At 40.5% G+C, this 15,066-nt stretch overlaps 1 protein-coding gene across 1 annotated transcript; it reads left to right on the top strand.

The window, feature by feature from the left end:
• Positions 1-4,352: 4,352 nt before the first annotated feature.
• LOC108673922 (phosphatidylinositol phosphatase PTPRQ) lies at positions 4,353-12,394 on the top strand (the record flags this gene model as incomplete). Its single annotated transcript, XM_018161809.1, is given in 11 exon segments — positions 4,353-4,451; positions 4,619-4,927; positions 5,179-5,451; positions 6,836-7,132; positions 7,582-7,857; positions 8,511-8,807; positions 9,255-9,530; positions 10,335-10,634; positions 10,931-11,227; positions 11,646-11,942; positions 12,246-12,394. Coding segments are annotated over 11 exon segments (2,870 nt in total), but the record flags the coding sequence as incomplete, so codon positions are not given.
• Positions 12,395-15,066: the final 2,672 nt, after the last annotated feature.

The raw sequence follows: 15,066 nt of genomic DNA, 5'->3' as shown, positions 1-15,066 counted from the left end.
TAGATACTGTTAAAAAATTCATGAACTTCTTGATGCCAAAGTGGCGGCGCTTTTCCTGTTGATAGATGAAGTTGATCGTATACATCCCTAATTGGAAGGAAGGGTAATTCTCAAGCTTATCGAGATGTGCCTTTCCTGTAACAGTGTTCCCAAGAAAGAAGAAAAAGTATACCCTAGTCCCTACACATCTTTGTGAAACGGCGCGAAATACATTAAATTTGCAAAGTCTCTCGCATGATGGACAATTTACTATGTTTTTTCCTATATTTCATATAATAACGTTGTTGCGGTTCACCTTGCTATTAAAATAGAACGTTTGAATGCCATTGAACACTATGTGCGATAAAAAATGATCCATCATCTCGCCAATAACAAAGTTACAAAACTCCACTCGTCATTGTTTGTCATCTTAATGAATTTTTCTTTTTATAATTGGTTTTTAAGACTTGGGGTGTACGAAGCACCTCCCACATCTTAATGAAGAGGTTGCAGTAGCTGCAAGTCTGTATGGTTTCTTGTCTTATCGTCGATGCTACACGTACACGTCGATAGGACACCGACAGCAGGCTGAGCAGTTGAACTGTTTATTGGAATTGTTCAGACCAACGTTTTAAGCTCTGTGATGTAGGAAGAACAAAAGCATATGTTAAATTCTTTCTTCTCGAATATAATTTTTATGTTTTATGTTCGCCTGGGGCATGCGTGTAATGTACAGTGCACCCTTGGTCGATCTAGTTAGCATCGTAAGTTTCAGCTGACTGCGGGATTTAGCGTAAGAAGAAGGAAATATTTAGTACGTGTGTTTTAATTCTGAAGGTTCATTGAAGATGTAAAACTGTTTTAATGTCGTGACCTGTGTTCGAAATTAACGATTTTACCCGTTCTTCATAATTTATGTGCAATAATAATTTTATGTCGCCATTTTTATAATTCTATATTGTTACAGAATCCGATTTTTTCAAGAGAGAACGACGGAAAGTCGTGCATTCAAGCACTTCATTATCGAATATACGTAAAATCATACTTGGTACGAAATTTACACTGAGTAGTAATTGTAGACTCCCACTATAAACAGCACATACAAAGCTTCTCAGGAACAAACCAACGGAAACCATGACAAACTTGAAAACTTTCTCTTTCAAAAAATGCTTTGTTGGTGCATTTAGTTCAAATAACCAAATAGTTATGATTTTATTAAACCGGATAATTTAATTTGATACACCATGGACTTGTCTACCCGCATTTGTTAAATTGAATTCCACCAGTGGACGGAAAAGCGTAGCGATTCATCAAAATGAACTTAAAATGAACATATAACACGTATATAGTAGCTTTCATATATTTCTTGTTCAAACCCTTCGATGCATCGCTTGCCACGCATAATTATCATACGTTAATTGTGATCATTTAATTTTTTCTTACACATTGTTACATGTCGTGCTCGGTCAACAAATTAGAAAAATCAACGAGTTATATTTTCATAACATAAATTTAAAATTCACAGTGCGGTAATTAGTCCGCTATCAGTGTGTGAAAATTTCTCTCACAGGTACGTAACCAGAACCTTTAGGATAAAAGATCAATCTCCGATGCTAAAAAAATGGCAACATATGCTCGTAAAAAAGTGGTAACATTTTTGGTCCTAACGTACGTGGACCCTATTCGCTAAGGCCGCTAAGCTTCGTTAAATGCTAAGCTTCGTCATTACAAGTGAAGTCGAGAGGTTGTCAAGATGCTGGAGTAGCACTCTTTTGTAATGCAGCAGAAGTTGTGATAGTATTTTTATAGTATCACATAGAAAATTGTATACGATATCATTGTCGGCACCCATTCATTAAATATATGTAAATGAAAACAAAACCTGCCGTGGCACTGTACATTCACCTCAAAGAAGGGGATCAAATTCTTTGAATTAAACAAAAATAATAAAGAACTTCACGCATAAAAGAATCCACCGTGCGTTCTCTTCAGCATCATCTATCGCCTAAAGGATGTTAGTGCAAAACTTCTTATCTACATGATTCTTTGCCTCGGACACGAAATTTCGAGCCTTTCTCTGTAATGAAATTACAGAGAGTGACGAGTACAGAGCGTGGCTCAACGAGATCACGTTGAAGTGACCGAAAACCTTAATTGTAAAATGAAAAGTATCGTAACTCTTTCCTTTATAACATAAAAATAGTTTCAAATAAAACCGCTATGCAAGGATCATCAATGACAGTTATAATAAAATGGTTATTTATGATATAAAAATGGCAATCAGTATAGGATCGAAGAAATATTCAGCTCGATACAATTCAATGTTAGAGTGCTGCATATAATGCTGCCTCTATAAATTGAAAACTTCATATTATTTTTTAAAGAAAATTGGTTTTGGCTGTCGGAAACGAGACTGACATGAAAAACGATAGGAATATTGGTAGAATTAACAAACAGTACGATTTTAATTTAAGAGGTCAGCACCTTCGTTCTCCCCCGTGCTTGTTATTGAAATTCATTTGAATACTTACGATTTTATTCTCCCTTCAATGTTCAAAATGTGTCTGAATATTGTCAAGTACTGCTGTGGTACCCTCATTTCTGGCGATATATCCGTAACGGGGTATGATCGAGTGACGTCGTCCAACGATGGCGACAGGAGTTCATGCTGTAGGCCAGCTTTGTCCAACTTCGCAAATTATCATAATTTTTTTCTGTGGGCAAGCATGCCATATAGGTCATAGTAGCCTAGTAAGATTAGCGTTTAAAGCCATAGGAGCCATGAATTCGCAGCCCGTACTTTAAACCTGTTACACTTCTAAAAATGACCTGTCATGACCCAATTCTTCATATAGAAAAACAAATGACACTACCTCATTCATAAAGTCAACAGTTCGTCAACTCAACCTGACCGAACCTTATGATTGACGGCGGGAAAATGAAAATACTGTGCAAATGAGCAGGTATCGTCTGATTTTGGCTGCGGGAAGGTGGAGATACGGAGTAACGTATGAGGCAGGGCCATAAGAATTAATATTATGTGAAGTGGTACTTAACTTAAGCAAGTACGGTTTTCATGCCTTCAGCGTAGTCTGTGGCGTATTAGATCCTAGGCTCTGTTCAGCTAATGCAGGATAAGGTTAAGCACAAGGACGAGCTTAATTGTTGGATTTGTGACCCACAACTATTTCCCATCCTCTCTAACTACCTGGTCCGCACGATAGCGGCGAATCGGTCATCCCTGACTTCCTGGGAACGCAGCCGTAAGCCACAAATTAAACTCTCCCACTATCCCTAGAACCGGCGCCTAGAATTAGCATGCAATAGCCACATTTAGTCTCAAAGCTAAAAGCCGGAGATCGCGCAGGATTTCCGCTAATCAGGCCTGTCAATTGACTGGGTTAAACCTGGCCGACATTATAAATATACGCCCACCATGCCATACTTCTCATAATATAAACTAATATTGTGACGGGAGAAATATGCTACATTAACATTTATCTATTGGCTTCCGCCCGTGAGCTCTACCATTAAAACAAAACAAAAATCACAATAGTATAAGGAGGCACGAATTATACTTAATTGCATGATAGAAAGGCAACACATTATAGTACTGTGACTAAACTTGCAATTTGAACTCACATCATTACAACGTCAAGCAACAGATGCAATCTGGACAGCTGGTGATTTACAGAAGACACGTTTAGAGAATTGGCTGGAATGTCTGTAATACCCACCCAGTTACCATAATAGTTGAAGCCCTCTGCCGATTAGTAAAAAGCTACTTCCCAAGATAGGTATCTACATTTTTCGTCTGCTTATAGAGAGGTGCGGCGGCTTGAAACCAATTGCTAAGCGTTCCAAACGCGGCCAATAGTTGGTTCTCTACGATGTACATGACCGTACCTCATACGTGACACCGTCTCACAACCTTCTTGCATGAAGCCAATAGCAGGCTTTACCTGCACACTTGCTTGATTTCTACCCTTAATTATATATCTTTGAGCATTAAACTCCACACGGTACTATGCTCTGAAAGATGCTTGCATCAGCCAAGGAATGTGAAGTAAGAATTTAACTTGGGCATTGTTCAATTCCAGAAACTAACTACTAGAAAGCATAGCTGTTGCACGTGGTCAATTGCGATAAAACTGCAGCAAAATTCGTGAATAAGTCTCTCACGGAACCTTTTCGTGGATAAAGAAGTGGGCGAACTGGGTGTGACTCAATATGATTGTGGATCAATTTTTTTTTGTTGAAACTGTGTTACTCTCAGAATCTTTCCATATTGCGTGAATGGGGATCTAAAACGCTTCATTTTTCATAGAACTTGGCTGAAGAGAGTTCAACCTCAGAAAACCAATCGTCGAACGCAAACGGGACAACCACTATGTCAACCACTACAGAAAGTTCAGCAGAGACAACGGCGACAGTAACAACTGAACAAGGAACCACAACTCCACCACCCTGCGGTAAAAATGAAATTTATTATCGAATCATGCAGTTCGAATGGAGTGGATCAATGCATGTTCTCTTATATTTGTTATTCTATGAATTTATTAATCATTAACTTTACCACTTGATTGATTAAGAGACAATACTATTCAAGCCCATTGTTGTGTCTTTCCCTCCCATTCAGTTAAGCCGACTGCTGTGAATGAATTAAAGGTTTTGAACACGTCGAGCTCCAGCATCACACTATCATGGACGGCGCCCGTTGTGTCATGCGAGATCCAAATGTACCGCATCAACTACACCGGCTACATTCTCTGGGGAATCCAAAGCGAAGTGAACGGCCTGACCGACACAATAAACTCTACAGAACCTAACGTCGAGTATACGGTGACGGACCTGCAACCTTACGCCTATTATAATTTTTCTGTGGTGTTTGTAACTGAAGCTGGCGAAAGCGAGCCTGCGAGTGTAGACGGGAAAACAGAGCAAGCAGGTGAGGATGGATAACTCAGCAATGATTTGAATTCCAATGTTTTTCTCATTTGCCATCCGTGTCGCCCTTTGGGTGCAAATACAGCAGCCTCTCACCCTCCAATCAATGACCATGCAAATATTGCATTTCACTTGAAAATTAGATATATGACCTGAACATGCTGATACAATATCTTCATACCTTCTCGACTCTTATGCAACTATTAATTCTTAAAATAATTAATACTTGATACTTGTTTTTTTGCACTTCAGCCCCAAGTGAGCCTCGTAAAGTGACTGCAGTATCGAACAGCTCTAGAACTATTCAGGTGTCGTGGACGCCGCCTGAGCAAGAGAACGGCGTGTTGTTGAACTACAGCATAAGCTGGATAAATGATTTCGAAAACCGTTCTGAGAGCGTAGGAGATACTGAGTACATCATCACCTCTCTCGAACCTTGCGTTGATTATTTTATTAATGTGAAAGCTCAAACTTCTGCCGGTTACGGACCTCCTGGACACGCAACTGCAACCACACAAACCGACGGTAAGATAATCGCGCATGTACGGGCCCATTATTTCTCTAGTTTACTAAATGCATGGGAACACGCGTATATCTCTGTGCAACAGTAACTCATCGCAAATCGACGATTTTCTGTTAAGTTCATATGTAATCACTGAAATGATTGAACATATCAGGAGATGCGCCAGCTGTCTATGTCAATACCCCCATTCTTTGATAAGTAAACAACCTCTAATTTAGTTCAGGCGTCGTCGTCTCCAATCATGAATATGTTCACGTAATTGTTAATACAAGATTTGCAGCTCCGAATAATCATGTACAAAATGGTCCCGAGTTAAAATAATGCTTTCTTCTATTTATTGGTAAGTCTATAAGATACTGCAAAAGATCACACTATGTCTGCTTAAGTAGTAAAAAAAATAATTGGCAAAGGGTAGTGATGGAAGAGAATCAGGTCACGAATTCATAAGGATTTTACTGAGCAGTTCCTCCTGGGGTCACGGACCTCATTGACACGAATGTGACGAGCACCAGCATTGCTCTGTCGTGGACGAGGCCCAACACGGAGTGCAACATCACAGGCTACAGCGTCAGCTACTACGGCGAGATCTTGTGGGGAGACGGCGGCTGGAATAATGATTCGAGATCTGTAAACGGGAGCCAGGAATATGTCGAGATTGACGGTCTCACTCCGTACACACAATACACGATCACGGTCGTGGCCTCGAATGAAGCGGGGCCTGGAATGCCTTCTGAGAATCTAAACATTACCACTGATGAAGCGTGTGAGAGTTCAATGCCTGTTACGATGTGGTCATTCAAAGAGGTTTTGAGTTTAGGATATATTGTTCATTTATTAATTCATCATATATGTATAATCAATTGAATAGACCTGTTGTAGAGATAGTCCTAATTTGTAACATGACATTTGAANGCATTGTTTTTTGTTGCATTGAGATTTAATTTCTTTTGATAGTATTTTTGAATACTATGCGTCTCTATACATAATTTAAATCACTTTTCCTGTTAAGTTTGTGTACTTACATACATTAAAATACGATTTTTCAAGTGTACGAATATTTATTTCCCCCCACTGTATATGCTCTATGGAGAACCTGTTGCTTGCAAAGATCGCGTGAATATTATCAAAGTAACGTAATTCACCCTCGTTTTTTACCATCAGAAAAAATTGTCAGTTTAGTGAAATTTCTGTTTTCACTCTATCAGTTCCTCCCGAAGTGATAGATCTCACTGTCGCGGTCGTCTCTGTCAATTTATATTCTAAAAATTCTATATAAGTGCCAACAATTAATTTTTTATGCGATCTACGTACAAATGGAATCTCACTCACAAAAAAGCACTGTCAGACGAACATCCGCTGATAAATCGATTGAATTTTTTTTGGCAGTTCCTCCTGAGGTTACGGATCTCATTGGCACGAATGTGACGAGCACCAGCATTGCGCTGTCGTGGTCGAGACCCGACACGGAGTGCGACATCACAGGCTACAACGTCAGCTACTACGGCGAGATCTTGTGGGGAGACGGCGGCTGGGATAATGATTCGAGATCTGTAAACGGGAGCCAGGAATATGTCGAGATTGACGGTCTCACTCCGTACACTCAATACACGATCACGGTCGTGGCTTCGACTGAAGCGGGGCCTGGAATGCCTTCTGATCTAATCATTACCACTGACGAAGCGTGTGAGAATTCAATACCTGTTACGATGTGGTCATTTAATTAAAGAAGCTTTGAGTTCTGGATTTATTTTTGATTTATTAATTCATCATTTATAATAAATTGAACAGACCTCTTGATATAGATAGTTCTAGTACCATGACCATGTATAGTCGATAAATAGGTAATTCAATTTATAAAAAACTCATAATAGTGTATTCAATAATCAAACGTGAAGAATAGAATAAGTGAAGCCACTTCACTCATTTGATCTCATAGTTTCGTATTTTTTTGTTTGTTTTTAATTTGATAATGGTTGCTATTTCCAAACAAATTCATAAAATGAGTCGGCATAATAGCCCCCTTATTCAACAGGAGGCAAAAATGAGACGTTGAAGTTAGTTCATTCACTGCTGTTTATCGTATAATACTGTTTACAAAACAGACCCAAGTCAGTCATTTTGTTATCCTGCAGATCCTTCTGAAGTTCGTAACCTGATGGCAAACTCTACGAGTCCAACAGAGGTATTTGTATCGTGGGAGATCCCTGAGGAAGAGAATGGAATTTTGAGCGACTACCTGATAACTTGGGATGATGGATCAGGAGATAATCAATCAGCTGAAGTCAACACCACAAGCTTCCTCATTGAAGGCCTCATCCCTTGCGTCCTATATAACATTACCGTCAAAGCTCAAACTGGAGCAGGCTATGGGGAGGAGAGCTACATCGACGCTACGACTGATTCAGATGGTGACAATCATCTCATTGTGTTCTAAAATTTATTTTAAGAATATTTCGGGTAATGTTGCTAATTCTAGACATTGTACGGAAAGGAAAAGGGTGTCAATTAACAGTGGAAGAATGAGCGACTGGTTTAATGTTACTGCCATGTTATTCAAGATATGGTAAAGGCGTTTAATTGAATGTAATTGAAACACTTGTGAATTTTATCTCAAATATTTTCTAGTGGTTATCCTTACCACTAATGGAATCAATGCGTCGATGTTTCAAACTTTCTATCGATTTTCTCACTCCAATAAAATTCGAATACACCCAATGCACCGAAATATCTTCAAAAGCATTCATTGAAGTAAATATATGCTCTCAGGAGAACTTGCTCTCAAAAATCGCTCGAAAATGATCAAATTAACCTAATTCACACTCGTTTTTATCATCCAAAAAAGATAGTCAGTCTACTGAAATTTTTGTTTTCATTCGATCAGTTTCTCCCGAAGTGACGGATTTCACTGTCACGGTCGTCTTTGTTAATTTACACTCTAAAACTTCCTTATAAGTGCCAAAGTGATTTTTTTATAAGATTTACGTATAAATTGAAGCTCATTCAGAAAAAGGCATTGTCAGACGAGCATCCGCTGATTAATCGGTTAAATTTTTTTTGGCAGTTCCTCCTGAGGTTACGGATCTCATTGGCACGAATGTGACGAGCACCACCATTGCGCTGTCGTGGTCGACGCCCGACACGGAGTGCGACATCACAGGCTACAGCGTCAGCTACTACGGCGAGATCTTGTGGGGGGACGGCAACTGGGTGAATGGATCGAGATCTGTAAACGGGAGCCAGGAATATGTCGAGATTGTCGGTCTCACTCCGTACACGCAATACTCGATCACGGTCGTGGCTTCGACTGAAGCGGGGCCTGGAATGCCTTCTGATCTAATCATTACCACTGACGAAGCGTGTGAGAAATCAATACCTGTTCCGATGTGGTCATTTAATTAAAGAAGCTTTGAGTTCTGGATTGATTGTTTATATATTAATTCACGAAATAATCAATTGAACAGACCTGTTGGTATAGATAGTCCTAAATGGTAACAAGACATTTGAATTTGGTAAATACTTAATTTAATTGATAAAACCAGATAAGAGTGTAATTAATAATCAAGCGCAAGAAAATAGATGAGCAAAGTCACCACATTCTTTCGTTCTCGTAGTTTCATAATATTTGCATGTTTTTAAGTCTGATTATCGTAACAATTTCCAAGCAAATTCATAGAATGAATCGGCTCAATAGCTCTCTTATTAATCAGTAAGCAAAAATAAAGCGTTGAAGTTGGTTCATTCTCTGTTTATCGTAAAATACTGTTTATTAAACAAAATTCAAATCCGTCATTTTGTTATCCTGCAGATCCTTCTGAAGTTCGTAACCTGATGGCAAACTCTACGAATTCAACAGAGATATTTGTATCGTGGGAGATCCCTGAGGAAGAGAATGGAATTTTGGGCGACTACCTGATAACTTGGGATGATGGATCAGGAGATAATCAATCAGCTGAAGTCAACACCACAAGCTTCCTCATTGAAGGCCTCTTCCCTTGTGTCTTATATAACATTACCGTCAAGGCTCAAACTGGAGCAGGCTATGGGGAGGAGAGCTACATCGACGCTACGACTGATTCAGATGGTGACAATCATCTCATTGTGTTCTAAAATTTATTCTGAGAATATTTCAGGCGATTCCGTTAATGTTAGACATTGTCCGGAGAGGAAAATTGTGTCAATTAACTGTGGAAGAAATAGTGACTGGTTTAATGTTACTGGCTTGTTATTCAAGATGCAAAAGATGGCGTATAAATTGATGCAATTGAAACATTTGTGAATTTATCTCAAATCTTTTCTACTGGTTATCATGACCACGAATTGAATCACTGAGTTGATGTTTCAGACTTTCTATCAATTTTCTCACCCAAATAAAATTCGAATACACCCAATCACCGGATTATCTTCCAAAGAATATCCTTGAACTAAATATATGCTCCCAGGAGAACTTGTTGCTCGCAAAGATCGTTTGAAATTTATCAGAGCAACCTAACTCACAATTGTTGATTGTGAAAATCATCAAAAAATATAACTCAGTACTTACTGCAGTGAGTGACGAGGGCGCATTTTCTCGTCGACGAAAACATGAAGTCACGGACGGACAGACAGACGGACGGACATGGCGAGCACAATAGTGCATTTTTTTCATAAATGAGAAAATGCGCTAGAAAGATTGCAGTCTAGTGAAATTTCTGTTTTCACTCGACCAGTTTCTTCCGGAGTGACGGAACTTACTGTCACGGTCGTCACTGTCAATTTATACACTAAAATTTTCTTTATGCCAAAACGGAATTTTTTAGCGTTCTACATACAAATGGAATCTCACTCTCAAAATGACACTGTCAGACGAGCATCCGCTGATAAAATCGATTAAACATTTTTTGGGCAGTTCCTCCTGAGGTTACGGATCTTATTGACACGAATGTGACGAGCACCAGCATTGCGCTGTCGTGGTCGACGCCCGACACGGAGTGCGACATCACAGGCTACAACGTCAGCTACTACGGCAAGCTCCTGTGGGGGAACGGCAGTTGGGTGAATGGATCCTGCTCAGTTAACAGCTCGGAAGAATCTTATGTTATTACCGATCTCATCCCGTATACAGAATACACGATCACGGTCGTGGCCTCGACTGCAGTGGGGCCTGGAAAACCTTCTGAACCGCTGGTGACTCGCACTCTGGAATCGCGTAAGTGCATCGGCGGTTTGGTCATTTTGCAGGGCAAGCGAAATATGAATGGGATATAGATTGAATACAAATACTCTCACTCGTTAGTTCAGAAAATTGCTCGTGTGTATAGAGATGACATAATCAAATTTTTTCGCTTTGTGATATAATTTATTTTCAAAATAAATACATAGATTTAGAGGCCAGCACAATTACGAATAGAAGGTTAATAGATTAGTACAAACTCATTAGCAATATACGATATATCTCCGGTTACAGAGCAAGTTCCAATTTAACATCAATTTGTTATCCTGCAGATCCTTCTGAAGTTCGTAACCTGATGGCAAACTCTACGAGTGCAACAGAGATATTTGTATCGTGGGAAGTCCCTGAGGAAGAGAACGGAATTTTGGGCGACTACCTGATAACTTGGAGGAATGAATCAGGAGATAACCAATCAGCTGAAGTCAACGATACAAGCTTCCTCATTGGAGGAATGATGCAAGAAATGCAAGAACTCATAGCTTGCGTTCTCTACGACATCACAGTCAAAGCTCAAACAGGAGCTGGCTATGGGGAGGAGAGCTACACCAACGAGACCACGGAAACCGAAGGTGCCGACAGTCTCGTGACGCTTTACAATTAAGTGACGCTCATTCTGACATTTTCGGAGAAGAACATTTAGACAAAATATTCTTAAGAGTAGAAAAATGTTTGGAGAAGAATATTTATGATTTTTGGATGTGATAAAATTCTGTAAGAGGTGTGCATACCAAATCCTCGGATAATGTTAGTTTTCCTCATCCGATTGAATGAACCACCCAGGATTTAATCTTTGCGACTAACATATACATTAAAGTTAATTTATGGTTACCATGAAACTTCTTGTCTTTTACAACATTCAATTTGAAATTTATTTATTTATGCTAAATAGGATTTTTAATGCCATCTTCGGATAAGTAGAATCTTACTCACAGAAAGGTACTATCATACAAGCATCAGTGATAGACCGATTTGAACTTTGCTGGGCAGTCCCTCCCGAGGTTACGGATCTCACTTGCACGAACGCGACGAACACCAGCATTTCGCTGTCGTGGTCGAGGCCCGCCACCTACTGCGTCATCACTAACTACAGCGTCAGCTACTACGGCGAGATCTTGTGGGGGAACCGCAGTTGGGAGAACAGATCGGTCCCTGTGAACGGTGACGAGGAGTATGTCGAGATTGACGGTCTCACGCCGTACACTGAATACACGATCACGGTCGTGGCCTGGACAGAAGAGGGGCCAGGAAGTTCTTCTAAACTAGTAAATAGCACTCAAGAAGCGCGTGAGTGTTTTGGTCGGTTTAGATGTTCAAAGCTATCAAAGCTTGAAGATAAAAATATGATGGTTGAATTTAAACTCTCGGTACCTACACTATTGTCTGGCATAAACGCTCATGTTCTGATCCAGATATAATGGCTATGTGATAAAAATGATCCCAAACAAGGTAATAAAATTAGGCGAAATAATACCATCTTCAATCACAAAGAAGCAATCCCAATACGATTGATTTCGGCTCATTATCTTAGTATCGTATGGTACTGGTTTAGCAAACGAGATTCGAGTACGCCAATTTGTTATCTTGCAGATCCTTCTGAAGTTCGTAACTTGACAGCAATCTCCTCGGGTCCGAAAGAGGTATTTGTATCGTGGGAGGTCCCTGAAGAAGAGAATGGAATTTTGGGCGACTACCTGATAACTTGGGTAAACTTTCAGGGGCTGGGGGAGGAAGGATGAGTCATTTGACGATGGGGAGGAGGACGCTGATAGGTTGAAATCTGGGGGGCTGGTGAGGTGACGGGGGGTTGACACGTATGGTGGTCTTTTTATGAGTAAATCTTGGAGCTTTTTTATGAGTAAACTACGGAGACTACTTCAGTTGTTGGGGTCCCATCTCCCGCGCCCCGACGTCCCATCTCTGTATTCTTGACGTCCCATATGCTGCGCCCCGACGTCCAATCCTCAATGCCACCGACGTCCTATCTCTTGCGAAACGACATCCCATCGTCAGCGCACCGACGTCCTACATCCTGCGTCCTAATGTCCCGTTTCCCGTTGTATAATGTTCGATGTTGAGTGGCGGTCTTCTCATATCCCGTGGGCTGATGTCCCACCTCCCGTTGCCCGATGTCCCCCCTCCCGTAGCCCGATGTTCTATCTTCTGTTGCCCGATGTTCCACCACCTGTTGCTCGATGTAATACATTAATTTGCTGATGTTTCATCTTGTGTTGTCTTGCTGTATTCGGCTGAATGACCCCAGCCAGCAAAGTCCTTTAGCATTAAAGCTTGTCGAGGTTGGGAAAAGAATTTATGCTCATCAACTACGGGGCAGCTGAGGCTCTCAAGCACGGAGGTTGTAACCGAGACTCCTCATTGCCGCAGTTGTTACCAGGACTCCTCAGTGTCCAGTTGTTGCCAGGACTCCTCATTGTCCGGTTGTTGCCAGGACTCCTCATTGTCCAGTTGTTGCGAGGACTCCTCAGTGTCCAGTTGTTGCCAGGACTCCTCAGTGTCCAGTTGTTGCCAGGACTCCTCAGTGCCCAGTTGTAGCCAGGACTCCTCAGTGTCCAGTTGTTGCCAGGACTCCTCAGTGTCCAATTGTAGCCAGGACTCTTCAGTGTCCAGTTGTTGCTGGGACTCTTCAGTGTCCAGTTGTTGCCAGGACTCCTCATTGTCCAGTTAAAGCCAGGACTCCTCATTGTCCAGTTGTTGCCAAGGACTCCTCAGTGTCCAGTTGTTGCCAGGACTCCTCATTGTCCAGTTGTAGCCAGGACTCCTCATTGTCCAGTTGTTGCCAAGAACTCCTCAGTGTCCAGTTGTTGCTGGGACGCTGTCTGTCATCCAGAACTTTGACTGTACGTCTTAGGCTCCACATCTCATCGCTCAAATGAACTTGCTTAGCTCTGAGTGGAATGAAATAACTTGAAATGTTACACAATGAAATGTTTAGCTTAGCTATCGGAGGGATTAAACACGCGTCAGATTTTGGGGTTCTAATATGGTTTAACACTCACACTTGGTATCTTGGTACTTGTTTGGGACATAGCAGTCCCAGGCCACGATGGATCGCCGCCTCTGATTATCGTTCATCCGCCCTCATTTGGGCCACCTGATGTACGATGCTGTTGCTTGCTTCTCGCCGATCTATATGATGCACTATGGATCTATAAATAACGGTACAGAGATATCAATGTCTAACTAATAAATATCATGATCGTAAAAAGAACAATACCACTAATCGTAAAAGAACAATACCACTCAAACAATATCACTTTGATCATCAGTCACAATGGGAAAACTTACGTATGTGCTTGGCTTGATATATGTATATGAATGCTGAATGCACTAAAATTCTTTGTTTTTCTAACAGCATAGTCGCTTCAACCCACTGCAATACCTATAGCTGACGACACGTCGCTAACGACAATACATGTGCATTCAAATACCGCTGGAAAGCTCAAATATAGATAGTTAAATTATATTTATAGTTATAATATATAATATATTGTTATATTATAAATATAGTTAAAATATACAGTTATATTAAAAACTATCAAAAAAATTGGCTTCGACAACCGCACGTTAGAGGACATCTAAAGTTTCAGCAATAGTGAAAAGAACGCTGCAAGAAAATAGTTGACTACAAGTCGCTGATCTTAAATTCGGATATCCCCAAAATTCAGTCGCGACATCATTTACACAGGCTTACATCCAATCTAAAATTAACAATTTTGAACTTCGGATTCCTTTGCTCTAGATATCGCAGTGTATCATCACCTATTAGCCCTGCGTATCTGTGAACTTGAAAATCAACGAAAACCTAGAAATTTATTCGCTTTAAAGCGGCATCAATGCAGTTCTAATCTCTCGAGTGTCAGTTCAGCCGTGTCTTTTTTCTTCTAGTTTTTTTCGTTTTTTTTTAGAATTCCCGCAAACACAGAAGTTTGGGGGAATAGTTGTTTGGTGGCAAGAGCTTCAATTTAGATCATACAGCGTGTTTGAATAACATCTAAATTCTTCCCTTCTACCGGTCGTAGAGTAAGTCATGACTTGGCCGGAGTGTATGCTGCTAGGTCCACCCATGAGTAGGGAATTACTCCTATACGCAGTAGGTAAGCCTCTATATATAAGACACTAACAACCGAAAGCACTCATAAGATTTTAAGCGGAAAAACTTTATTCTTCAAATCTGGGAATGCCTTGAGTCTTCGCTGAATCGATAGCGAAAGACAGTTTGAAAGAAGTTGGTTGACAAAAATTCCGCTGATCACAGATATAACAACACTCATCAGAATACAAAAAGCAGCGTGGCAGGTTCAGGCCGGGATTATGCGTTGCAGTGTCTTATAACTCGTGTTTGAACTTCAATAACTAAACGCGAGATTGTAGGAACGTTATCTATGAATTT

The sequence above is a fragment of the Hyalella azteca genome, unplaced genomic scaffold, assembly GCF_000764305.2.
Source record: "Hyalella azteca isolate HAZT.00-mixed unplaced genomic scaffold, Hazt_2.0.2 contig2935, whole genome shotgun sequence".
NCBI lineage: Eukaryota > Metazoa > Arthropoda > Malacostraca > Amphipoda > Hyalellidae > Hyalella > Hyalella azteca.
This window is presented reverse-complemented; position numbering and strand designations above follow the sequence as displayed.